The sequence below is a fragment of the Phalacrocorax aristotelis genome, chromosome 6 (genome assembly GCF_949628215.1).
Source record: "Phalacrocorax aristotelis chromosome 6, bGulAri2.1, whole genome shotgun sequence".
NCBI lineage: Eukaryota > Metazoa > Chordata > Aves > Suliformes > Phalacrocoracidae > Phalacrocorax > Phalacrocorax aristotelis.
In genome coordinates this window covers 57674871-57702126 of record NC_134281.1, presented here as the reverse complement: position 1 = coordinate 57702126, position 27256 = coordinate 57674871, and the positions used below count along the sequence as shown (strand labels likewise).

At 40.9% G+C, this 27256-nt stretch overlaps 1 protein-coding gene across 1 annotated transcript in view; it reads left to right on the top strand.

Annotated features, from left to right (window-relative positions):
- The window catches only part of TGFBR3 (transforming growth factor beta receptor 3), a 123291-nt gene that overhangs the window by 75038 nt on the left and 20997 nt on the right, over nucleotides 1–27256 (top strand). The window contains exons 5-9 of the mRNA XM_075098111.1: nucleotides 11990–12173; nucleotides 17954–18122; nucleotides 20442–20589; nucleotides 25393–25582; nucleotides 26802–27127. Coding sequence (XP_074954212.1) covers nucleotides 11990–12173; nucleotides 17954–18122; nucleotides 20442–20589; nucleotides 25393–25582; nucleotides 26802–27127 — 1017 coding nt within the window. The remainder of the gene's footprint in view (nucleotides 1–11989; nucleotides 12174–17953; nucleotides 18123–20441; nucleotides 20590–25392; nucleotides 25583–26801; nucleotides 27128–27256) is intronic.

Sequence of the window (27256 nt, the reverse complement as noted above, 5' to 3'; positions counted from 1 at the left end):
TGCCTCTGGGAGCAAAGAGGTGCTCTGCTGAGAGCCATCCCTTTCCACTCAGCAGTCTCTGCTCTGTGCTGGTGTTCAGACTGTGATCATGCTGGGCTTGCTTGTTTGGCTCAGCGGGTCTTCAGTGGGCTGCATGAAGGCATAGGAGCAACAGGAGTGTGCCTAAGGCCTTGGCTGCCAAAACTAGCTGTTTGCTTCAGAAAACTGTTTCAAACTCTCCTGGTACAAAAACAGGCTTGAAACCACGAGCAGCAGCACTCACAATTTGTGCCAAACAAGAAGTTGTCTGACCTTGCTCGGGAAGTGCCACAGTAAACCTGGCCACTGATGCTGCAGGAAGGGGTGGGCTGAGCCTCAGATGGGGCTCAGGGGAATGTGATAGATGCTACAGGTTCAGTTCCCTGTTGGTTGCACTCAGATACCTCCTCTCACTACTCCAGCTTCTCTTAGGCTCTGCTGGTCCCAGTAAGGGCTGAAAGCTGTGGTGCTTCATGCCGTCCTCCCAGCATGTGCCTGTGGCGTGGGATAACACTGCTCCCCATAAACTGTGCAGATATGGGAGCTCGCCTTTCCATTGCAAGGAGTGAACTAGCTCTCAATGTTGACCCATACCTAATCACGTTTAAACATCTGAATAGCTCTCCGTAACAACTTGGATCCCTTCAAGTGCCATATAACGTATATATTCTTCCACCATGTTACGCTTTCTGTTTTTCCTTTCTGTAAAGAGCTTGAAGAATGAGATTGCAGAACAGAAAGCATCAGGGTACCAGTCTACCATTACCTCTCCCAGTTTAGTTCCTGCAGTCCCTCTCACTCAGAAATTCATTCTTCGTGTTCTTTCTCTAAGGCAATATGTTTGCTGCAAACGTAAGCTAACTTCAGTCTCTTACCAGGGGCTCATCAGCCTTCCCACTTTTCATGTACCAGCTTCTCAGTAGCTAGTGCGGCTTGGGATGATAGGCCACAAGGTTACAGGCTAAACAACTTAAATTGGGGTGATCATCCATTGCTTTTCCGTAGTTCCACTCTGCTCACAAGGACAAGTGCATTGTTTTCCTAAAAGCTTTCTGAAAAAAGAGCACAGAATCATGTAGCACAGAAAGTGTGGAAAATCCTGGGTAAGTCCTAGCAGCACCTGTGGGCGGGTGCAATATGCTGAAAAGAAATCGAGGGGCTTTGATTTAGCAGCAGAGCCATGCGTTGGGCCGTGCCAGGTTGCAGTCCCTGGGATGGCCTCTGGCCTAGAGGAGCCTGTCCCTTTGCAGAATCAAGAGTTCTTGTTTCAGGTGACTCGTGGGGCAGATAGATATACTGCTTCTACTCTAGTAGCAGAGAGGTTCCCTGCCTCCTTCCCAGGGCTTTCAGTAAGTTTTAGAGAATTGAGCCTAGGAGCGTAAATCTCGGTTCCAAGGGAGCTGTGTGCAGAGCTTGCTTCCTTGGCCCTTGTTTGAAAATACTTGGCTTATCCATGTACTTCTGCAGCTCTGTCTTATTCGCTCTCCTTAAATGTATAGCCAAGCCAGAAAACAGTATTTTGAATCATCGATTTCAAATTTAAAAAACCTTTTTTAATGCCCGTGAATTCTATGCTCAAAACAGAAACCTGTGTCACGCATACCATAGGAGTGTCATAACTATTGTGTCTGTCTCTATGGAAGCCTCGGGCAGGAAAATCATTGACTTTCCAGCTTCTCGTTCAGACTTTTCGTACAATACATCCATTCACAATTTTATTATATACTGTATGTAAAATATGAATTGCACTGTTTCATTGATTGATCCCCAGTTAGAAAGGTAAGTAGTACAAAGAAGTTTAAATGGTAACTTCTGGGACGTACTGCTGATAAAGACAACACCCCTAGAGCAGGGTCAAAGTTTGTAGTTAAAGGATCATGTAACCGTTAGTGAAGTCCTAGCTGTTTATTTCTTTTTTATTACTAGCTGTTATTTTTTCCCTGTAAGGCATCATAATAAAGTTCTTAAGCTGTTACAGGGAAGTGCGCTTGAATGAATGAATAAATAAAAACTACAAATTAATTGTATCAGAAGACCCAAGGTTATTTCTAACAAAGAAGATAAAATCATAGAATCATAAAGGTTGGAAAAGACGTCTAGGATCATCAAGTACAACTGTCAAGATAACTCCAGGATATGAGCAGATAATGAATCATAGTGTTCTGTAAAGTGCTGTTAGTACCATGGTACAGGTGGAAAAACTAAGGCAGACTGAGCTTTGATGACATTTGTGTTGGAGTAGAGAGTAGAGTCAGGGCTGTGTGTTCTCACTGTCCTCACTGGGAAGACGGTCTGCTGCCTTCGCTCTGTGAATTCATTGTTTGAGTTTCCACTAAAGCTAAGCGGCCCCAGATTGCGTTATTTAAAGGAAAGGATTAAAAGATTTAAAGCTTGTGTCAGCCTGTATCCAAAAGACCAGGAAAATACAGTACTACTGAGTTGGGCTGGAGTTTAAGTTCTTATCATATAGTTCAGGCTTGGATTTTTGCCTTGGGCCTGGTCCTTCATTAGGCATAAGTTTAAAATGAATGGGGGACAAAATCCAGCCTTTGGATGTATGGTTATAGCATATAGAGAAGCACAAAGTACCCTCTTGATAAACAATTTTAGGTATAAAAATGTGAATTGGATGTATACACGTGGTTTTGCAGTTGTATTTATCAAGTAATGCACATAGCTTCACTCATCACAGTGACTTGTCACACGCTTTATCTTCTTGGAGGCAGCTCACGGTTTCACTTTCTACTGGTGGCTCAACCTCACAGTGGAGTAAATGATCATTAAAATCAAATAGCATGCCCCAACCAAACCAAAGGTTGTTTTCTGTTAACATCAGGCTTTTTTTAATGTGATGTTTTGAAAACTTTTTTTTTTCCCCAAACCGGTGGCAGTGAATGGAAGCACAGTGATGCTTACGGAGCCGTAGTACTTTGGAGAAGCCATCTGAGACGGGGCACAGGTGCTAAAGGGAGTTGTTCTTTACTGGTCTGTTGCCTTATCGTGTTGTCGTTTTGTTTCTTGGGCCATCTTTTCCCATCTATAACCCAGAGAGAACACTAGCGAATAGTCTTAAGAAAAAGTTTTGGCATCTTGATAAAAGCCTGATATAAATCTCTGCTCATGTTAGAGAAAGGGGAATGTATGGTGACTATGTGGTGTGGCATTAACAATACATTTGGCATAGACAGGGCTATTCTCAGACTCTGCGTAAGTTATATAAATCTTGATGGATAAGTAGGTGGTGCTGGGAAAATTATTGTGATTTTAGTAAAGTAAGTCTTGTTTATTCTCATAGTGTTGAAAATAAATATTCCTAAATATCATGGCATTTTAATCCGAAAATACCTGAAATGGGTTAGTGCATGAACTCTGTCTGACCCAGGTAATTGAAAATCACCACTTTGATTACTGCTGTATCTAGCCTGATTAGGCTGATCGGATATTTTTACCTGTCACAAAAATACACGAGTTTGGAAATGGGTGTGTTCGTTCAAGTGTTCTGGGCTGGCCCATCAGCCCTGGCATCGCACAAGAGCGGTGCATGGTGGGGAAGGTCTGCTCAGTTCAGCAAGGGGAATACTTAGCACCTCTGCTGAATATTTTTTTTTCCTCAGTAGGAAATAAATGCCAAAATTATATCCTAAAGGTGGAGTGGGAGAGGAAGTTGAAGGACATCTTCACTGGTGATTGGGCTGGTTAGATTGTGACAGATCACGATTTTACATAAGCTAGGCAACACCTGCAGAAAATGCTTTTACCTGTGATCTTGTTGAAGGTCAGTCTTGCAGAGAAACCTGACCAGACCTCTCCCACCACCCCACTTCTAAGTTTTCATACAACAAAATAATTTCCTCCTTTTCCATCAAGTCATTATTTCTCTCCTTCCCTAAAAGCAGTTTATTGCGAACATGTCTTGGCAGAAAACCAGAAGTTTTAAGAAACTGCCCAGAAAGAAGTTTTTATAGGTGCTACTCAGCAAGTGATTTTTTTTTTCTTTAGATTTGGTAGCTTTCTCAATTGCTTTTATAGCCTAGGAACGTCTTTACTGGGCAAGTGAAAATAGTGAGAATTAAATCAATGCAAGAAGGGACCCGATCCTTTGATTTCCTGGCAGAAATCACTGTTATATCAAAAAAAAAACAAACCCTAAAACCTTAAATATCTACATACATGATTTTATATAATATTTGATTTAAGATTTGACGCTTCAGCTTTTTGAGTTAGTTATTCAGGTGATTGAAAGAGTTATGGATGAGAAAGCACTTATGCAAGCAAATAACCTTACTCACAAGAACCCCTTTAATAGGACTGAATGTGAGTGTTAAGTTAGTAAAATGGAGGAAGCAACAGCAGTAATGGTAAATACAAAACCAGATCACATGCTCTTGGCTCGAGATTTGAAAAGACAAAGGCTTTAAAGAAGAATAAGTAATAGAAAGAAGAGTTTAATAATTAGTCATTTCTGTATTTCTAAGAAGAAAAAAACCCATCTTCTTACTACTTCAGCCAATAGCTGGTTTATTCCTTTTGCTTCATGAAAATATGGTTCACATATTTTGGGTCTCTGCCACCAAACCACAGGCTGTTCTATGGTTTGCACTAGATTTTGGATGACTGACAAAACTCACTGAAAAACAAGTGCTATTTGTTTTCCTGTGCCTAGTATTTAACGGGAAATCAGGAGGCTAAATTTCCAATCACTGGTTAAACAGACCCAGATGTGAACGGAGTGCTCTGCTAGGAGAAGACTGAGAAAGGATAGGAAATGCATGACTAGTGATAAATTTGGTATAAATAGTGACCTTTCACTATTCAAAGTAAAAGCAGTAGATTTTCAGTGTTGCATAACAGTGTGAAGAAGAATTTAAAAGGACGTTTACATTTCTGTAGAATCCTGCATGTTCTTTTTTTTTTTCTTTTTTCCTCTCCAAGTCTTCATCATTCTACTCAGGAACTGGAAATAATCCTGTAGTTGCCCTTTTCCACTTGGCAGAGTTCATATTCCCCCTTCTCCTCCCCACACCATTTCCTTGCCTTTTAAAAGAATGTGAAAATAACATCAAGTGTCTAATTAAACACAGTGTTTAGTAAACAGTAACTCTTATTATGCTTTCACCATAGTAAATTTCCCTGGAGACTTTGTCTTGTGGCCTGATTCAACCCCCAGCAAAATCCTGCTTTTCTAGTCTATATCTGGTTTACTCCCAGAAATATCGGGGGGACCTCAGGCTACGCATGGTGGTTCTTACATTCTTAGCAATAGAGTGGAAGGATTTTGTCAGAAGGACGGATGGCAGAAAATGACAGGGTGGAAAATATATGTTTGAAAGCGATGTGTTGTCTGCATTTAGTAGGAGTTTAAGAGTACAGTAACCCTAGTAAAGCATCTTGAAATATCTAGGGGTTTTATTTTTCATTCAAAGCTTGCTTCATGAAGGCGTTCCAGAAAAGATGTGGTATTTTTGGCTTAGGAAGCAAGATCTAGTACACGAAGCAAATATGCAGTGTATAGTAAAAAATGTCTATATGTGGTAGTGTGATGTCCCAAAATAGGGAAATTTTATGATATATAGGTGTCCTCTGCTTTTACTGTAAGCACTTCGGGTTGGGCAGAAATATTTCAAAAATACCGACTTGCCAGTAAATCTCAGAGGAAGGAAGGCGGATCTGTGTGCCTCCGCTTCTTTCACAGGGTGTTCAAGTCCTGTCCTTGTTTGGAGCCTCACTTGCTAAGAGTATCACATAGTTTGTGCTATGTCTTCTCCTGTCCCAGGTGATTTAGGCCATCTTTCAAAACACAGGCTTTATTCCTTGGTGTTTCTTTCAGCTTCGAGTGGGCTGTCTTCACGGGTCACCGCTCCAACCAAAACTTTGAGAGTGTGGGTGGGCCAGGTCTGGGTGCTGCTGCCTCTTGGATCTGATGCTGGTCTTTCTCGTTGCTGCCACTGACTGATCCTGGGTGCTGCTCCTCCTCACGGTCCCTCTAGAAGCCCAGAGCCACCGCTTTCAGAGCAAGGAGGCTGATCCTTAGGAAGACTTTAAGTTGAACCAGGCTGCAGGAGTAAGGAAAGAAACAACATTCTTGCATTTAGTGGTTGAGGCGTGATCCCAGGCCCATCCTGCAGGAGGCTGAAAGAGCCTGGAACAGGCATCTGCAATGGTCTTTTCCCTTTTGTATGGTCAGGGCTCCTTCCCATCTTTGCTTGCTTCAGTAAACAGGGGATTTAGCTAGTGGAAGTTTACAGAAGCACACAGTGGATTTTGGCAGACTATTGGTGTTAGTGACGTAGAGATAATAAATCACAACAGGTTGTGTTACTGACTCATTGATTCCAGTGGAAACTATAGCTGCAGTTGCATAGATAACGCTTTAATTCTCCCCTTTTCTTCCACTGAATTGAATCTAACTTGAAACAGAATCCCTGGAAAAGCTTCTGCTACCTTATTTTGTTCAGATCAAATGAGTGTTACATTGAGTCTATTAAGATGTTGTTAGATTAATGTGAGATGAGTGGGCAATTACCTGTGTGCGATTAATAAACCCCTGCTGAGCCCAAAACTTTGGGAACAGACTTCCTCTTCACACAGACATGTTTTGTTCCATTTTTATCATTCTAGTAACTGTTCCATGGGGAGGTTTGAAAGTTGCACTTGCTTTGACACAGTTTCAGCTTTGATGGAAAATCCCAGGATCTTCCTTCTAGATACATGAAGATTTGCAAGAGTCTGATCCCATGAGGTTCTGCTTTCATCCCAAGAAAGTGTTGAGCAGCCTTAATTCCTATGGAGATCTTTGGTGGTTGGCAAACTGAGCATCTCCTAGGAATTAGAATTAAAATCTAAAATTTAATTAAGATAATGCAGCTTCTTTTACGTGTTTGTTTTCAAAAATGTGAAAACTGGAAGTGGAATTTTGTGATGACTGTAAGTGGTCTTGAGAACACTAAACTGAAAATGAAAAATTTTACTACTGCCTGAAAGCATTGCACTCTGGCTGGTAAGGACTATGCAAAGCTGATAGATGAATCATAAATGTTGCATGTCATTTCAAAAGCAGCCTGTTTCTTAGTCACTTACCAAAGAGAATTCTTCTCTTGGTGACTACTGTATGTTGTATGTGGATTTATGAATGATAAAGGATATATTTTTGAGTTTCTGAATACCTGATATCTCTCTATCCATGGCTTTTCTTTTCCTCTGTAAGGGAATCAAAGCACATCAAAGTACATTATCAGAAAACACTAGCTGAGTCTCAAGCCCATGTGGGCTGCTCTGAAAGATGGTTCAAGTTTTGGAATTTTGTTCGGAGCAGATTTACTCCACTCCTACACGTTCTGCCATAGGTCTGATACTGTATAGCTCAGATAAAAATATGAAGGACGCTGCTTTTCTTCTGCTAGTTTATTTGCCTCAGTCTTGGCTTTACGGGTGGCTTTGTTGGTCACTTGTGCTGGGGGGTCCTTGGTGGATAGTGGTGTAGCTGTTGCTGTGAGGGGAGGGATTGGTTCATGCTGCGTGGCTGTGGACACTTACCTTTGTATTCTGAGTCATCTCCCGAAGGTGCCTACCTCTCTCTCAAGGCTAAATCATGAACTTGCTTCCTACTTGGGAGTTCTGAATTATAACTATGTTAAATACTTAAAATGTCGTAAAGCAAACAAAGCAAATATCCCCCCTGGATCAGGTTCAAAGGAAAAAAAAAAGGCAATAAACACGTAAAAGGAGAGAAGGAAATAGGTGAAATAAGAAACAGAAGACGCTGTTTTGAGAGCGTGCAGTGTTCACGCTCACCAGTGTATATGAGGCGACTCAGGGTTGGTTCTGAGTTGTTCCTTCTGGGGAATAGTAACTTGTGCCATTTGGCACTTCTGCCAGGTAGCTGATGTCTTGAACTACCGTGGCAGCCTTGCAAGGACAGTTTTTGTAAGGCTGGAAAGTTTTCTTAAGGGACATATAAAGGGTTGGTTTTTGGTTTGGTTTTTTGCCCCCAGCGTGAGGGGTATATGTTTCCTTGCCTCTGTACAGTGCAAAGAAAATTACAGTCCCTATTTCCCGCCGTGGTCAGCGGGGCAGTAGTGTGTGTAAGCCAGAAATGCTCCTAAACATGTTTTGTTCTTTGATAGAATACGTAGGTTTTGGGAGCAAATTTTTAAAACCCTGTACTTGATCCTCGTTTCCTCTGACTGCCCTTTGAGCTGCGGTCCTTGCTGCGGTTAGCATCCATGGCGAGTATCTTCTGGTCTTGCAAACTGATTTTTCCATGTCAGGCTTAGAATTTTCCTCATTTACGCTCAGAAATGTGAACAGGGCATGTAGGTGGACTCAGCAGCAGAGGATGTTTCTGGTGCAGTCACTTTTAATGTCCTCACAACAACAGGAAGAAATAGAGCTGGGGCACTTTTTCCACTCTGCAACCTCTGAAAGTAACCACTGAAGAAGATGAAGTGAGCAGATAAAAGTGTACGTGGCAGCAGTTTCTTAATCACCCATTCGGCTGCGTAATGAGTGCTCAGATAAAAATTGTTGATATATTCCCAAATATTTAAAACATTCTTTGGTTTTAATGCTGTGGCTTATCTTAAGTACGTTAGAGAGCGCTGCTTTAGGTTTGTTCTGAAGCGTTAGTAGTTAATGTTCAAGGCAGGTGTTGAAACAGTGATGGTTGCCTTTTTTGGAAGAGCCTGTTGAATTCTTTCCAGAAAAAATAACGTGCTTGGCTCACTTAACCTTGCCTTAGGTCCGTGTAGTAAAAATCCCAACGCTGGCAGGCACAGCAGAACTCTGCACTCCTTTCTAAAACCTGGTAGTGGAACCAGCATTTCAAATAGACTTTATGTGATTAAAGAAAGTAAATTATGATAAGCTTCATGTTTATTTAAGGCTGTTTACTGTCTGATCATTTAGTGAGGATGCTTGTGCCAGGCTTTTCATTTGCTCTGCTTTCTGTCTGTCGGTTCCTCCCTAGTAGGACTCGGTAACTTTGGGGTTCATTGATAGGATCTGTCTCGCAGGAAGACGTTTGTTGTGCCGCAGGATGATGCAGAAGGTTTTCAAGTTTTAATTAGTAATAAATGGCAAACCAAGCGTATTCTGAGGAAGAAAGCTGTCATCTTAGCAGACATTTAAATATATCCTATATCAAATGAAAAATGTAGTGAAATACATTATTGCAAGCTAGTGCATTTCTTTGGTCAGTATTTAGAAGGAATAATATTTTCTCTCATGGTTTCCCTAAAAGGTGACGCTGATACTTCTTTACTGTCCATAAAAAATACCAGAAGCGTTGTGAAATAGTGCAAATGAAACATAATTACTGTACTTACTGGATAAGCTGTATTATTTTGGAGGTAGTTAAGGTGGTTTGTTCCCGAGCGTGGAATGCCAGCATCTATTCAATATCCCTGCAAAATAATAACTGGTTAAGTCCTTAAATCCTGCAATTTTTATGCACAGGAGACTTTTCTAATCAGGCCAGGAGTCTACAAAGGTGTCCCATATGTCTCAGATATAAAAGACAGCATTGCTAAGAGGTGCTCTGTATGTGATCCCTGCATGACCTGTCTTGTGCTGTGTCAGTGTCGTCCTACGAGACTGTGCACACTATAAAATTTATTATGTTAGGAGCATTGTAGAGTGCCCCATTAAACCAATCCACGGTGTAGCTGCTTCTAAGTGGTAGAAGCACAAAGTTAATGCTATTTGCTAAATAAGTTTTAATATAACTGCTCTCTTTTCCCAGTATTGTAGATTCAGGGGCAGTGGATTTTCTCTGATGGCAGAGTTTGCTTTCTTATTTGAGAAGTATGAGAGTATTGAGAGAATATAGTGTATTCTGTGTAACACTGAATAAAGACTTCTCCATTTAAAGGAAAGGTTGGACTAGATGATCCCTGACGTCCCTTCCAACCTGTGATTCTGTGAAATGGTTTATGGTAGCCATTTGAAAAAAAATTAAGGAAGATAATTCAGGATTGAAAGAGATGTTAGTTTAAACTTTGAAAACTCTTCTGGCAAAAGGATTGCTACGCTGGTGTTTGTGACAGGTCTGCCCAAATTGTACTCTGAATTACATTGGCTGTCTCTTAGAGGAGAGTATGTGATATGTGCATAATAAATGCTGATGAAATAGCTGGAGGCACAGGGAAGAGCTTTGAAATTCTTTCCGTATGCCAGAGGGTGTAATTTATGTGTCTACTTTGACAAATATTTGTAGGTGCTAAACAAACTGATATATAACATCCTGAAATAGTGCTGGGAACAGTAGCTCTAGGGTAGGCAGTAGTTGATTGCTGTTAGTTAATTTCTGTAGTTGGAACCTGACTTCGGATACCTCTGTAAAATAATTGCTGTTGATAGCACTTCGTTGTTTAAAAGGTTAGAGAGATACTTCTGATCATTACCCTGCTATAACATGTAAATAATACTCAGGTTAGAAATTGTAATGATGTATTTTTCACTCTTCCAATTATCATCAGTAGTAGTTTTGGATTTTCAGTTGGAGAAAAAAAAAAATTTACTTTTCTTCCGTCAAGGAAATCTGGGTTAGTAGAAAGTCAGGGAAAGGGAAGGAGGAAGAGAACAGCAGAGTGACCCAGGCTTCTTCCCGGGCTGCTCTGAGGACAGCACAAGAAAATGGTACTTCTTTCCTGAAGCCTTGTCTACTGCAGCGCTCTGGAAGTAGGAGCTGTGTGTTACATCTGGGCAAGCACTGCTTACACACTACTGCGGGGAATACGTCCAAAGAAATCTTCACTGATGTGTTCAAACCTGAAAGCTCATTCATCTTGCTGGGCGTTCTCACTCAAGCCCATGTTATTCTTGACTTGATGTTTTAGATCTTAGTGAAAGTGTGCATGGAAAGACCAGCCCTGGTAGGGCACGCAGGCCCCAGTCCTCAGGCACTGAAGAGACAGTGAAGTGTATGGATGGGTGATGGCTTCTGAGGTTGGGCAGATGAAGGAATGCTCCTCTTTAACCACTTGTTATAGGGACCTCTTGAGAACTGACATGCTCTGGAAGTGTTGGCCACGTCCCTCTGCAGGGAACAGGAGAGCCTACGGGTTGCTGTTGGGATGATCTTGCTTTGCAGTAAATCTGGCATGACTTGTTTATCTCTCAAGACCAATGCAAGTTGAAGCAGCTCCAGTCTGAAAGAGAGTCTGGCCCTGTGCCCTCTTCTTTTCTGGAATGATGCTATTGCCACTCCAGTGAAGTTGTATTTGAAAACCTTAGGCTTTCCTGCATAACCTATTACACTGGTACTTACCGTTTTTCTGTTTTGACTATTTTAAACAACATTTTAGTTTTTCCAGTCAAGACCTGAGTTAATGTAAGCTATTTATAAGGATTTTTCTAGAGATGTATAACTCATCTGCTTTATGCATTAGACTAAAGCATTTTCTCATTTCCTGTAAATAAAGCAACAGTAAATATCTTCACTTTCTCCCAGCCTTTCTCTTTCTTCACTCTGTGTTTCTCTGTTGGCCTTTATCTGTCACTGAGCTTGACTCATGTTCTTTCTGATTTAGGAGTTACTTCAGTAGTTCCCAGCTTTATTGAGCTTCACATCCTTCTTTCCCTTCAGTTCCTCAGACCATCTTCTTCCTACTCTCTCCTTAGTTTTTCTCTTGCCTCCCAGCCCTCCCCTCACACCCGCAGTTCAGCTCCCTTTGCAGCGCAGCCGTACCGCTTCTGCAGCAGTACAACTTTGGAGAGCGGCTCAGGGCGCTCCGTCAGTCAGCTGCCACGTGCACCCCAGCCAGGCTGATGGGTGCTTCATTTTAAAAAAAAAACCTCTGAAAAAAGAACCATTATGCAGGTGTTGAAACACATGAAGGTCAGGCGTTTTTGGAAATAAGCCGTAATCACCTTCAGTAAAGCGTTTGGGTGTGACAGATTACATTGCTTAAACATGCTACCTGTCTGTGCGGATAAATGTACCACATTAAAAATATGTTCTTATTCCCATCAGGTGTCTTTAGGTTCCGTTGTTCAGTTTGAGAAGGGAAATTTCTCCTTGTCAGCAGAAACGGAAGAAAAGCTTTTTCCAGAGAAAAATGAACGTCTGCTACAGTGGGCCCAGAAGGAATATGGAGCAGTAACATCCTTCACTGAACTCAAAATATCAAGAAACATCTATATTAAAGTAGGAGAAGGTAAAAAAACCAAACCCAACAGAATTGATAGGCTCTTCTAGATGGTGAGAATAAGTCTTGCTGTAGCATAATTTCACATTTTTTTATTTTAATCTTTAAACATACCCCTAATTTTCCAAGAGATGTGGTGTGAAAGGGGAAGGCAGAGAAATAAGAGCAAGTCTAAAGACTAGACCTTGGATTTAGGCAACTTTTAATGGATTCTGGTGCCATAATTTTATGCTCAACAGATGTGGATGCAATTGGCCAGAATCTTAGAGGAGTCAAAGCTTCACCTTTTAAAAGGAATAAACTAGTCATGGTGATCATTTGGGTGTCTTCAACTAAAGAACTGAAGTAGGGAACCTGAGGTAGGGGGTAATTTCTAGAAAAACCTGAGTTGTATTTTTTTCAGTATTTGCTTGTATAAGGATCCAGACTACCTTGGGCAAAGAATCATCACTTTCCTCACCAAGATAAATTGCTTCAGTCTAACATCCTTGTGTATTTTCATCCCAAGGAGCAAGATTTCCTGTCCTTGTGAGCCACATGCCAAATTCATCAGGTGGCCGAGGGCTGGTGGGACAGGTCTGCAGCTCCTCAGGGATTTCACAGGCCCATATTGGGCCTGAGCCGGTTATAAACCGTGGATAACAGAGCCACAGCTCTTCTCTTCATTATGTTCTTGGACCAAGGTAGTAGGTTCATGAGGGTTTATGTCCTACTTGTCTCTATTCAAGTTTATTTTCTGGAAAATATATAATTAGTGAAAGGAACTTTGCAGGGAGAGCAGACTTTCCTCTATAGTGCAGGATGATTTGAGGGTGAAATTTTCTTTTTGTAGCCATGGGATGTTTTAAGCTGTCAGTGTTCTTTACCTAATGGCCTGCAATTCACTCTTGTGGGATTTCGGGGGGGGGGGGGGGGGGGTTGGGGGGGTTTGTTGAGGGTGGGTTTGTTTTTTGGGGGGGTTTTGGGGGGGTTTGGTGTTTTGTTGTGTTTTGTTCTCTGAAGATGTCATCCAAGTTCAGGCTAAAGCAAACATCCAGGTTTAGGCTAAATCAAAAGCAACAAGAATAAAGGCTGATAAAACTGATCTGGAACTGATTTGCATTGCAGCTAGTGGTCCAGATATTTTGAAACTAGTTGTTGTCTCAATTAGTGATGGGAAAAGTAGACATCAATAGAACATTTTATCAACCTCCAACAAGTACTGGTGGGCTCAGCATTTACTAGCACCAGCAGCCTAACTTAGTAGTACTTCAGCAATATTTCTAGAGAAAATTCTGCATAGCTGGACTACTTGGCTACAAAAAAAATGCCAGAAACCTTCTGTGGAGAAAACATTCTTTCCTAACCACCTGTATCTGATCATTTGATTTCCTTAAGCATGAGGCTTGCCCCCCAAAATGGGAACATGCCTATGTTGGTTTTATCCAAATCCTGCCAAATTTGTACAGGATTCCCCTGCGTGATTTTTGTTCTACTTGGCACTAGTCTTGGATTTTAATGCCAGGAAATCATTCAGAAATATATTTATTAGCTTATTAAAGTGCTCTTGGAACTTATACACGGGAGTAGTGGTCTCTGCGTTGCAGAGGTGAACGTTTAATTAGATATGTCAAAAAACAGATAAAATTTTTTTGTTGATTTGCATGTCTCCAGTCAAACGAAGCAGCTAAATAGGAGAGCTTTGCATCATCTTTAGAACGTGTTAAAACACAATTTAATTAGGAGCAAGTACACAAAATGGCACTTGGCAGGCAACCAAAACAGACAGTTTCTGAGAAGGCTCCTACAAACTTGCTCAGCTGTAACCATATTTGATCTTGATTTAAATTCTTGGCAGAAGAATGAATGTGTGTGTATGTGTGGGGGTTATGCATGTGTTCAGGGGTGGGGAGAGGGTCAGTTCTTGAACCGCAGCAGTTGTGCGAGGAGTTCTATGGAAACCACGTGGGGCGTGGACCTGGTCTGCTTCTCTGCAGAGTGAACAATGGAACCAGTGAATTCCACAAACCACAGTGTATGCTGATGGACATTTCAGGCTTTTCATACAAAACTCACACTCCTCAAGCGCTTTAGTCAGGTCCCCTCAGCTGCCAGTCTGTGAATCACAGCTAGTATTACTTATAATCTATAAGTGGTCATATGAAGTAGTTCCTTGCTATGTGACTGATACAGAATCTAATGGCAGTGTTCATGTAATTGTCTACATTTCAGCTTCACTCAAGTTAGAAAAATCTGAAAGCAGATGTAACATTTTTAGAACTTGAAGATGTAGCTGAATGCAGCAAACAGCAAATGCAAGCCAGAGGACAAAAAGATCCAAAGAAGGGTGATCTTCCATAGAATAAAACCGCTTCTAATGCCGTGGGTCTCTGAAATCACTTTTGAAGCTGCAAATGAAAGGCAGCTGAGCGAGCTAGCAAACTGGGTCAGGGCCAAGTGCATCTGAATCCTGTCAATTTGAAAGAGTAGCCGATCAAATACTGCAGGGATGGTGACCACAGTGAGAACTTAAAGGGGCCAGAATAAGGGTTTGGAGGAAGTGGGCGCAAGAAGCGGCGTTCTTGTTCTTGCTTTGATTTCTGTAGTGAAGGAGATGGCAAAGCCATTGCCGTGATAATGGCTGTCAGATTCTAGAAAGCAGGACTGCTCATGGTGAAAAGTGATCTTAGCACACATTTTTAGCAGAAGTCAGTTTAATTCCTTATGCTTCAGTAAGATACGGTTGTACAAGTCAGGAAGACTTATCAGCTAGCTAAATGTTACCTAACGCATCCAGTACTGCCAGTGTAAATCCAGGGCAGATGTGCTAGCCTGGAGGGGGACTAATTTCAACACATTTCTTAGCTAAAGAAGAAAAAAAAAAGTCAACTGTAATAATAACTAAGCTGGAAAAATGTAAGTCTGTTTACAGATGGTAACCCTCTGCTCCTGTCCTGGCAGAAGCTGAAGCTTTAGTCCTGACTCTGGATTTGCACCCTATACACACCAGTGCATGTGTCCTGCACACCGGACTTGCTTGGTTTAATACTTGTAGGTGATTGTGTTGTGTCAGGCTTTAGCTGTGTGTCCTGCTCGTTTCTGCCCTCCCTCCAGAGACCGCTGCAGCCTTTTCCCTGCTCACATTTATACCCTGCCATTAAATGTCAGTCGATGTTCTGATCTCCACTGTGCTAAGGGCTAGTGAATTTCAAAATACACAGGAAAAAGCCCTGCCGTCAGAGTGGCTGAGGAAAATCCCAAAGGCCTTGCTTATCCCCAGCTCAGACTTAGAAAGGCAAGCTCTGCTTGGTTGGGATTTTTATTCCTGAATCAAACTGTTGCTGCCCAGGATGCCAGTCTTGGAGAGTGACACCTGATTAACGGTGCTCATTTTCATAAAAACCTCCTCACAATTTTGAGCTGGGATACTCAACCTTTATCCAATTCAGCCAAGAACCTGTGGATGACACCCAGTTTGTGCAGAAGAGAGCAGACAGTGTCTGTCCTCATCTGTAAAATGGAGGTGCTGCCCACAGAAACTACAGATCCCAGCGTGCAGCCCTCCCATCTGCATCCGAGCATCCTGGCACACGCCGGAGGGGAAGGCGGCTGCCAGCTGCTGCGCACAGCTCCACCACGTGCCTTCTGGCAAGCGGGGCCCCACGACACCCGGGCGTGCTGGCCAGAGACCCTCCACTGAGGGTATTACAAGCAAACCTCACGTCTGATTCCATATTGGGAGTCTGCAGAGATTAGAGAGGGACAGGGTCCATAAATTGACTGTTTGCTGGCTGGTTTAGTAAGGTTTTTAATTGATTGCAGGCACCTGCAGTCCCTTTCCAAAGTAAGTAGACAGCCCTGAAACTAAAAAAGTCAAGTAGTGTAGCGAGCAAAGAAAGACAAAGTGGATCCCCTTTCCTTTTCTTTTCTAGCCCAGATCTCGGTAACTGGCAGCGATGAGAATAAATACATTTTGGTGAAGGGGGGAAGTAAATGTGTACGTCACGTAGCCAGTGACAGAGTTAAAATTTGCTGCAGAAGAAAAGTGTGCTATTGAGCGGAGGCCCAGGCTGGGGAGCCTCCGCGCTGGCGGTGGCGAGAGCGGTGGTTCCTGAGAGCTCCAGAGACATTTAATGGAAGTGCCAGGAGCAGGAACCAAGTTCTTTGCAATGGCAAACGCTAGCACGTGTGGTAATTATCCACACACTACTCAGAGGCTGTTATTTTATGGCTTGAATTGTGTTGTATGGCAGCTGAGAAGCAAATAACTAGTATCTCTGTATATATCTGTGTATATATGTGTGTGTGTATATATATATCTCTCCGTGTGTGTGTGTATATATATATAAATTCAAGCTCAGCGTAGACCATTTGGGATCATTTTCCATTCTCTGCTGTTGTGGGAGGAGCTGGCAGAACTGCAGCTGCATTCAAGGCTAATCTGGCAGGGCACATACCAGATGTTAGAGGAGTGCTTTGCTTGGGCAGTATGAATAGTTACAGCCTCATACAGCTTTCATAGATTCTGTAGGGAAGACACACAAAGTAGTCTTTGAATATTAACCTTGCTAAGATCAGGAGAAGAAACTCCCCTAATCGTTTCTGCAGTGGCCCGGGTCACAGGAGCCTCTGGTCTCCCTGCAAAGTTACGTTCCAGACACAAATGTGCTTCAAGGGTGACATTTCAGCTCTTATTTAGGGAGCAAGTACTAAGAGCGGTCTCAGCTCAGCTTTTAAGAGTTCGTCCACAGTTTTGCATGCATAATGCATTATATTTGATTTTTTTTTCTTTTTTTCTATCTTGCTACTGATCTTAATAGGAAAGCCTTCTTTGTAAAGCAAAGGTCAAAGAGCCAGCCGCTTGGAATTATATTCTACAGGACTTTGTGTCTTTGAACGTGATACTTAGCTTTACATATGAATTGTCATAATACACAGAAGGACTATCTCAGAAATACAGAGTGTTCCTATTTTTCAATGGAAATACTGCTTCCTGGAGTACAGCAACGTAGGCTGTGCATGAGATCTTCATACCAAGAGACTATTTTTTATATTTTGCATTGTACACTAGTTAATGCTCGTGATCAGCTAGGCAGTTAAAACCAAAAGAGAGGTTGAATAGCTACTCTAGAATTTCTTCATTTCAGTGATGGATTTTATGGTCAGACTTCCTTAATATCAACAACTGATTTCATCCATTTCTTGCTATATTCAATTTTCCATGCACAAGAGAACTGCAGTATTTCTAGACAACACTGACTCTGACTACACAATATATAGGAAAATATATTGAGTAAGGAAATGGAAAACACTTTGTGATCTTTTAAATACGGTAAGTTCAGAATAACAAGAATAAAACGTTTTCTAAAGAGAGAAGAAATTGATCACAGAAGTTTTCTGTGAGTTAATTTCAAAAGAAAGACATCGGGTGTTTTTAAAGGTGCGAGGAACAAATATATTTTATTCATTTTGCTCACGTTTTGCTTCAGTATTGCTTTCAGATTTCTCCTTGTAGGGCTTTTCTTCCATTAAATACTTAAATCCCTAAATAGAAACTGTGCAGTACAGAAGTATGTATTTTACATCAGAGCATCAGAGATGTGCTGTGTTATTACAAGAGATCTCCCTTTCAATATTACATTGATTTGTCATAAGCGCTTGTGATAGATAATAGAAATACCTTTTGGCATAAAGACCTATGTCGTAAAGTACAGCGCCGCAGTGAAGTAGATGCGGTACATACATGCATGTAAGATGATATGTATGGGTAAAGGTGTGTATGCTTTCTTTTTTTTTCCCCTTTCCTCCAGATCAAGTTTTTCCTCCCTCGTGCAACATAGAAAAGAATTTTCTTTCTTTAAATTACCTTGCGGGATACCTACAACCAAAAACAGCGGAGGGGTGCCTTATGTCTAACTTAGTCCAAGAAAGAGAAGTTCATATCATTGAACTAATCACTCCAAATTCCAATCCATACAGGTAAAGTATTGTTTAAATAGAATGAATCTGTTTGAAATGACAGCTAAAAATTTCATCTGTCTATTAAAAATCAAATGAAAGCAGCCATTTTGTGCTTACAAGAAGAGCTTGGTCCTTAGTACTTTGCCTTAAATAAAAATTAGTTCTGCAGTATGTAAAGATGTTGGATTCTGCTTCATGATCCCAGGATTTTCCTGGACAAGACTGCATATCCATTTTTGTGACTGTATCCTGCCCTGCTTCTTAATCAATCTTTCAAGAATAAGGGCATGTGAATAATGGCAGCACCCGACAGACAGGGTTTAAGATAGGACCACTGTATGAGGAGGTGAGAGAGAGGTTAAAAGTAGTCTAGACCCGTCACAGGTAGGGATGACTGGCAGCAAAGCCCAGGGCAGTGGCTCCTGAGCAGTGGTCCGGAGGTCACAAGTGATCTGCCGCCCACAGTAATTGTTCCACAGTTGGTCTGCAGAATCGTAACAGTGTTTTCTGTCGAGTCTCCAGTTGAGTTTAAGGGATAATTTTGTAATTGTTCGTAAATGTTAAGGGTTGACGGTGGTCCACTGGCCAGAAAAGTTTATAACTAGTGGTTAGGGAAAACCACTTAATTCTCTGAACACATTATGAGGATTATCTAAATTGTCAAAGGTACTGTAAACTTAGGAGGTAAAACATTTAAAACCTTCATCCTTTGCTGGTCTCTCCTAGGTCTTAGTGGGAGCACCTGAATGGGGTTTGCTTCATATAGTCACACCTGAAAAAGCTCTTCATAAGTGCTGAGCAGCGTTGCTAGAACAGAAATTGCTATGAAACTTAGGTGGTTTTCCTTTTCACTAGAAGAAAAGTACAATTTCATCAGAGATGAGGTAGAATTAAAATCCTGCCTGCCTACTGCAGACACTGGATATCCAGCACTGTCCAACTGTGCTCCTCGTGTAGTTAACATTTGAGCACATCCCATCCCTAATGAGGAAATCGCACAGGGAGAATTAGAGGTGAGAGGAGGGGTAATTATCTCACTGTGAGGTGGTGAACCCAGAGTGTGAGAATATTCTTGCCTAGCAACCTTGGGGGAGTAAGAAAGTGCAGAGATGTAGTGGAAGTGGAGTAGGTAAGGCCGAATGTGTGTGGCGTGAGTTGCAGCCCCGTCCTGAACAGAGCTGTTCTTTAGCATCAACATCATTGTAAGCCCCTTGTCAGTGTTAATGCAATGACAGCCCTGTCTCCAGGCCCTCTGGGCTTTTGGCTTTGCCTGATAGTACGGTAGGAATTTGTTTTTCAGATGATAACACTGCAAAATGTTTAAATGTTTTGTTATTAAAAGTATTAGGTTAAATTCCCCTTGCTTCATTCTTAATTTTTATGTGTTATCCACAGCTATCTTTTCAAAGTTTATATCCACAAACAAACACACAGAAACTGAGCTGGGCGTGTGTAAAACTGCAGGAGGTGAAACAAGGGTCCCAAGATACGCTAAGTCCCAGTGCAGAACGTTAGTTGAAAGCTGTTGCTTGGGGATGAGCAGATTCTTATGACAGATGGCCCCATAAGATGATCTGAAAGTAAAGGTTTATCTGTTGAATTAATATTTTGCATGACGAGATGTTATTGATGGGTACAGACCCGTTTGCTCTACTTATTTTACTGAGGTCTTGAAAATTTGGATAGCGTTCATCTATTTTCCAGCAAGCAGTAGGCTGGACATCTGTTTTCTTTTCTTGTCTTTTTAAAGTAAGTATAAATCCAGAAGTATTGGAAACTGAATACAACGACTTAATTCCTCAACACACGCAAGATCCTAAGCAAAGTAATTTACACAATTTAACTGCCTAGGCAGAGACACTCCCCAGTATAGTATTTGTGCGCTTTTTTGGTATTAACCCGCTTAATTTGTCTTTTTGGGGTTTTTTTAAGGTATTATTTTGAGCTTTAATACAGTTATAGCCACAGGAAACCAAACCAGCTATATTTAGGCACTGTTGCAGTGAAATAAGAAAACAATATTTATTTTATAAAGCAAACTGCTAGTCATATAACTAACCTGTTCTAAATAATAGCTGAAATGAGTAGCATGCTTCTTGTAAAAAAGAGGCAAAAGTATTATTTTTCTTTAAAAAAATATTTGTTTCTATTGTTATGCAAAATCATTTAAGCGTATGTGGAATAACAATCTGTTTTGCACATGTTGTGTTGCCTGGGATAATCTCCAGCATTTTAATCAGCTGGCCAGACAGTGGAAACATGATGGATTGGAAGAAGGTTGATAGCTGAAAATTTCTGGCATTCTGGTCTAACTTTCTCTCTATTTTCCACACACAGTGCTTTCCAGGTGGATATAATCGTTGACATTAAACCATCTCAACCAGGCGCCAAGCTTGTCAGAGATGTCGTACTTATCCTCAAGTGTAAAAAGTCTGTCAATTGGGTTATCAAGTCGCATGATGTCCAGGGAAAGCTGGAAGTGATTGTAAGTTAAGGCACCTTTATTTTTTTGAGAGATACTGTACTGCAAGTGTATAGAATCCATTTAAATGTGATATAGTGCTAGACCATATTGATTTCTGAATGTTTTTTCTCTTAGCTGCTCTTTTTTTAAAATTATTACCGCATTTCAAGGAATAAATACAGAAACTGTGTATTTTTTTCTCCTTTACTCTTAATATGTGAGCTATTAAACTGACCAGCACATCACAGAAGCCAGGTGGTTAGTGCAAGTATTTAGGGTCTGTGCCTTTTCGACTTCTGTTGAAGTACCCTAAACACCGAGTTGGATGTTAATCTCCTTTTCTGCTGTTACTTTGGTGAGTGGATCTGCAGGTTCATCTCAGAAGTTGGAAAGATGCCTGTGAGTGCAGAATGGATAATCCTAGATACGCGGCACACACCCACGTCCCTTTAGAAGTGGAAACTTTTTTACTCCTTCCACTTGTGGTTGTAGTAGTCTTTAGCCCTCTTCCCTGCCAGTACTTCTGTCCCGAGCAAGGGTTTGGTCAAATTGACCTCACGTCTCCTCAGACCGCAAATAGTAAGTTTTTAAAAAATTAAAACCAGGACCTCTAAAGCTAAACTTTGGAAACTATACTTACGCATAATTGGAGGTTCCGATTCTGAATGATTTTTGGTACAGGCTTTGTGGCTCAACATCATTTGTACTAAGAAAAATGTGGGTTTTTTTCCTTGCTCTGAAATAAATGAATAAATGAAATTGGACTGATCTTGTAGCCTATAAGTGTGTGGCCTATTTCTGTCTTAAGTGATCAGTTAGGAGTACATTGTACAGTTGAGCTGAATGTTTGCACAGGATCACCCAGTGGCCTCCTGATTAACAGTTTTACAGTCATTCAGATATATTTTCAAACTCCAGCTGTTTTTATAACAATTGCCCTTTGCTTAGTAGCTTTCTCCTTTTAATGTGAGCATGGGCAATTCTGACAGGCTCCAAAGGCTGCTTGATCTAAATCTTCTAAGGGGGCAGCTTGGTAGGCAGGATTTCATGCTAGATTTTGAGAGTGAGGGATTTAAAAGGAAATAAACTGTGGTGTTGCTCAGAAAATGGAATGGAAAAATTATCTAGGGTGGATGATGAAACTCCCTTTTGATCTCTGACACATCTTTATCTTACAGGCAGGAAAGGGTGTTCTGGTCATTCTGTAGGTCCTAAATAATCAGCCCTTAAAGAGAAAGGTCAAGGTTAGTTGCCCAGGATTGCCATACTTCTAAGCAGAAGGGCAAAAATCAATGCTTGGCGGCTTCATTCTGGGTTATTGCATAAAGTTCACCACTGTATATTTAGGCCTATACGGGTCTACTTTCACAGGATAGAGAATTGTGTGATATTTCACTTCCTGCTTGGAGATAGCCAAAGTACCATATTTCATATCCATGAGGCTACCTCCGTAGGGATGATGAATTTTCAGGGAGAGGAATTCTAGAGGATTTTAAAATGTCTAAAGTGCTGCATGTGAGTATAAAAAAGCAAGGCTGCTGTTTGTTTTTGAAGTTGTTCTTCATTAATAATTGAAAGTATAAGCAAAAAGTATAAGTGAAAATTCTTTCTGTAACAAGTGGCAGATGATAACATTTTGTTTAGATTACCAAAAAGAGAGAGTAATACCATATATGGAAATGTCAGCATCTAAAAGACTTTGTATATTTATGTTAGGATTTGTGAGTAACTGTTTGCTATTCTGCTTCATTTATCTAGATGCTTCATTTTCTGAATGTGTGTTTGTTCTCTGTATTTAGAGGGGGGTGTAGGAGGGTACTAAACACCCACACGTCATTAAAAAGCCCGTACATCCAGTATTTAGGATCTGTCTATATCTCTATTAAGCTGAAGGCCTTTCCAAGCCCAAATTTAGACAATGCATAAAAACATTACTAAACAATTAGGTAATGTTTCACAATGTTCTTTTTATTAGTTGAATCAGTTCCATGCACTTCAATTTTCCTAACTTCTTGCCCTCAGTACGAATCAGAATTGTCTTCAGGGGATTGGCAAACCGAGAAGGAAAGGTTAGTGCTAAGCTGCCTCAAACCCAGGACTGTGAGTTATTAAGGTCTAAGTTCATAGACCAAAAAATGAAAAAGGCTTTTTAGCTCATCTAGCTCATCTCCCGGCTTGCTGTGTTTCTTGAAACTCTGAAAGAGGATGGACACAAAACCGAGTAAACCGGCAATGGAATAGTTTAGGTAAAGTAATTGCACATAATACACATGCACTGCTTTCCTCCCAGGCTCTGTTTAGCTCCTGTTTGCAGTCTGTCCCTACACCAACCCCCGTGCAGTGCTTGTGCATTTCTGTGCTTGTGGGCTATCTGCTGTTCACATTGCTTCCTTTGGATTAGGGGCCCTACAAAGCTGTAGGTTGCACAGTGGACAATGAAGTGAAACTGCAGAAAGGTTTGGTTAAATTCTGTTAGCTTCCATTTATCTCAGAGAAAATAAGAGTGTTGAGGGATGAAGAGTGAAAGAGGTGAAATGCATAGGACAAACCTGTGAAGGTTTCAAAAGCTTGGAGGGACTGTTCTTTCATGAGAGCAGCTGCCCACCAGTGTCCGAAATGGTCTCTCTCTAGGTTAGTGGGTGACTCTGCCTGGTTTCATACACGGTGTGTGAAGGTGTTGGCAGGGCAGGCAAGTGAAGGAAGGTATGTCTGTTCCTGCAGGTCATTGTGCTCGGTTTTGTTTCACTGAGGTGATGCAGGACTGAACATTTACAGGCTCAGCGTGGAGCGGAGAGGTGTAAACAAGCCCTGGAAATGGTCAGGTGCCAGCTAGGACAGTGGAATTCTGAGATAATATTTGTTCAGCTGTCTCCTCATGACAAAAAAAGAAAAGTAGAGATGGAGGTCCAGCAAAGTTGGGGTAGCATGATAATTCCAACCAGTCAAAGCCATGTGATTATTTGAAAATGTGTGATAAATCATGCCCGGATTTGTATCTGTTGAAGAATAAAACACTATTTGATCCAAAACAGTAATAAGGCACTAAAATTAGGATACCTATTGTTTCCTTTCTGCTTCTTATCTTCAGTGGCCTTTGCTAGTCATTGATAACTGCACTTGTAACAGTATCCTCAAGCCAGACACTCTGCAACTAAAATTCCCTTTAACTTCAGTCCCGAAGCTGTGAGTGTTTAAATGATGCAGAACTGGATCATTAGGAAGCAATGAAGGAGGGAGCTAAAGGTAAACTGTGCCGTTCCCTCAGGACTCTCTGAGCTTTATTCAGTTCTTGGTTCAAAAGCTCCGTTTCTGAGGTCAGGTACAGAAGTGCAACCGAGCTCTGTGACACTGGGTAGCAGGTCCATACTACCGCTGTCTAAAAGCGATCTGGGCAAAAGAGATCAGTGCAGTCAATCTTTTCATGTTCTAGAGTGAAAGAGAATTAAGGTTTGTTCACTTTGAGGGAAATCAATGGGGATTTAAAAAAAAAAAACACACCACACCAAAAAAAAAAAAACCGAACAACCAAAACTCAAAGCAAACCACAAAGCAGCCAGTATGATGGAGAAGGTAATCAGGCATGGAAATGAAAGTGTTTGTTGTAGAGCATTCAATGGTATCATCTGCATATAGAAAGTGCAATTCAGTCACATTGCAGGAGTTGCTGAGAAGTGGGTTGTCGTGCCTTTCCTGCTATGAGCACGTTCATCTGGTTTTGTAGTCGATGTGATTGTTATAGTGATAATAGTAGTGTTGTGACTGTAAAAATAAATATATATGTGTTTAGCTTTGTGTGAATATATGTTTAATTTTAAGATGCCGAGCACTTAAAAGCAAGTTAAAGTGTAATACTAGTGAATATTTTCAAACTGCCCCTCTAGCAGCTAGAGATGCTTCTTACATGCCTTTGACTTGCCCATTTGGACAAGAAAATGTTGAAATTTTGCAAAATGTTTACAGTAAAACAAAAGCTAACTGATTGTGTGACTCATCTGTATTCCATGGCCAACCTTGGTGAGCCGTTATTTGTAATTATTTAATAATAAAACTAAGAGGCCGGCAAGTGTAGTTATGAGTTTGCTGTATCAATGTATTTGTGTAAAACTTACTGTTAATGAAATTTTAAATTTTATTTATGTGCAGAAAATATATGTCTTTCACGTAGTTTGGCCTTGCATAAACATGCGCACTCTCATTTATCACGCTATTAAGCGTTTAATTCAGTCCTGTTTAACATACTGAACATTTTGCAGGAGGCACACAACATTTCTAGTATGAAGCTCATTCAGGGAGGCACAGTCTGTCCTGGGTGCCAGCTGACTTTAAAGCATTAGCTGGTATTGGCTCTACTTCATGAGCATGCTATGTTTTGCCTTTTTCAGTAATGCTCATTTGAACAAAGGTTCTCCCATACGTAGCTTAAGTAACGCTCTGATGAAAAAAGTGAAGGGGGTATTTGAAAAATCAGTTGTCATCTTGAGATCACCTCACCTTTAGAAGTCATTTCAATTCAGTTTTGAAGAAAATACAGCATTGTACAAATGGCTGTAAATACATCTTTGTTTCGTTTAGGGATTAACAGTTTCTGACTACCTTGATTTATTGTACTCCAGGCAGAGGCTGGGAGGAAGGGGGGCTTTTCTCCATGTGTGCAGCTGTTCTGTGCCTAAGGTGGCAGAGTTTGGTTTATTTCCCAGGTGCTCTCAGTTTGCCATTACTTAATAGAGTAAAATAGAGTTTAAAAACATGTTCAGTCGGTGTCACTATTCCATTTTAAGTATCCTTAAATGGTAAATCATGAACGAAGTTTTTCTTTGTTTGCAGACATCAAATAGTATTGGTTTTGGAAAGGAAACAGAACGGTCCATGACGATGAGTAAATCAGTGATACCTGATATTCCCTCATCACATGAAAGTTTGATCAAGTGGGCTTATGAGCATAACTATAGTCCAGTTACTTCCTACACAAAAGCCCCTGTTGCTAACAGATTTCATCTGCAACTTGAAGATATGGGTAAGCTTGAAGATGGACTTATAGCATATAGGAAAAATATATCTTGTATTTCCAGGAATATGATGATTTGAAAGGAGCTCAGTTTTGAAGCTTTGTTGTTGGGGGTTGCACTACTTTCACTGCTTGTCATCAAGAACGCTGGTAATATCTATGAATGCAGGTTAAAAAAAAAAAAACCTGTGGCTTTTTGATTAGAAAAGCCCAGGAAAATTGTGTTCTTTCCTGTTATGCTGGTGGAATTAAATGGTTATAGTTTATCCAACTCACAAGCCGTTATAGCTGACCATGCTCAGTGTTGAAGGGAATGGGCTTCAGCAGCTGGGTATCTTGTTAGTAAATAAATCCAGCTTTGATATTTTTTTTCCCCAAAAGTATAAGCACAGTGTTTCCTTGAGACAAATAAATGAGCATTTAAATTGTTTAGAGACAAAACTGGCTTACCAGAAAAGTCTGAGTGAACAGAATAAATACAACTGTTAAAAAGAATTTAGTTGTTTGGCTGAAGTCGTTGCTGGTGTAAAGATATCTGCGTCCACTGAAGCTAGTGGAGTTGCATATGTGTTTTTTCCCTAATTCTAAATTTCAACCACTAAAAATGTTTAGCTGTTTTGATAAAGCTTATGTTCACGTTAATTTTATCAGTTGCACTCATGGGTTACAGATAATTATCTGCCTGAGCCAGATGTTGAGATTTCTGTCCTGAGCAGTCCTGTGTATAAGCCAAGAGACAGTGTTCTCATTTACTCAGTATAAAGTTAACCCTCATTCAACTTCATTCCAGTTATGTAAGGAGTTCCACAAAAGTGGAGCGACTGAATTTGTGATGGGGCAGGTAATGGAAGAATTTCACCCTACCACTTGCACTTGGGCTATTTGAGCAGCACTAAAATAGTGTATTTGCTGAATGTGACGTTTCTTTTACTTCCGTGGTTGCCTTTTGCATATAATAGGCCCACTCCTCAAAGCTTACTTTCAAGGCTTAGTGAGACAGATTTCTAGCAGGGACTAAATACGCCAAGATTGGATGCCTCGGTAACAACTAAACCCTTAGTAGAGGAATTGTGGATAGTTACCTGAAAAGTACAAAGGTGCTGCTTTGGATGTCCTTCAAAAGCTTCCTTTCTGGATGTGGTTTTTTTTAGTTCTGAATACTTTCAGGAAAAATATTGAATAACTTAATAATCTTTTTTTCCTTTTTGTTTTGGTTTTGTTTTTTTAGAAGAGATGAATGATGAAGAAGACCATTCTCTTCCTCCAGAGTTGACAGAATTGCTTGGTGCTAACCCACTGCCTGCTCCAAAGAATCCTGCGTTAAGTGATGGCCTGACTTTTCCTTTTCACATTAACAGAGGAAGACATGACACAGTGGGAGAAGGAATCTTCCCGTCCAGGGGTTCAGTGGATACACTAATTAACCATGACTTTGAGCATTCCCTCTCAAAACATAAAGAACCGGAAGAGGTTCAGGGCAGTGCTGACGTAGCCCTGTCAATAAAGTGTGATGACAAAGTCATGACAGTAACTGTAGAAAAAGACTCTCTGCAGGTTGGTGTGATCTCTTATTCTCAAATTTGGGCAGGCTTTTTTCGGCAGACCATTTTGTTTCATAGAATCATAGAATCGTTCAGGTTGGAAAAGACCTTTAAGATCATCAGGTCCAACCATTAACCCAGC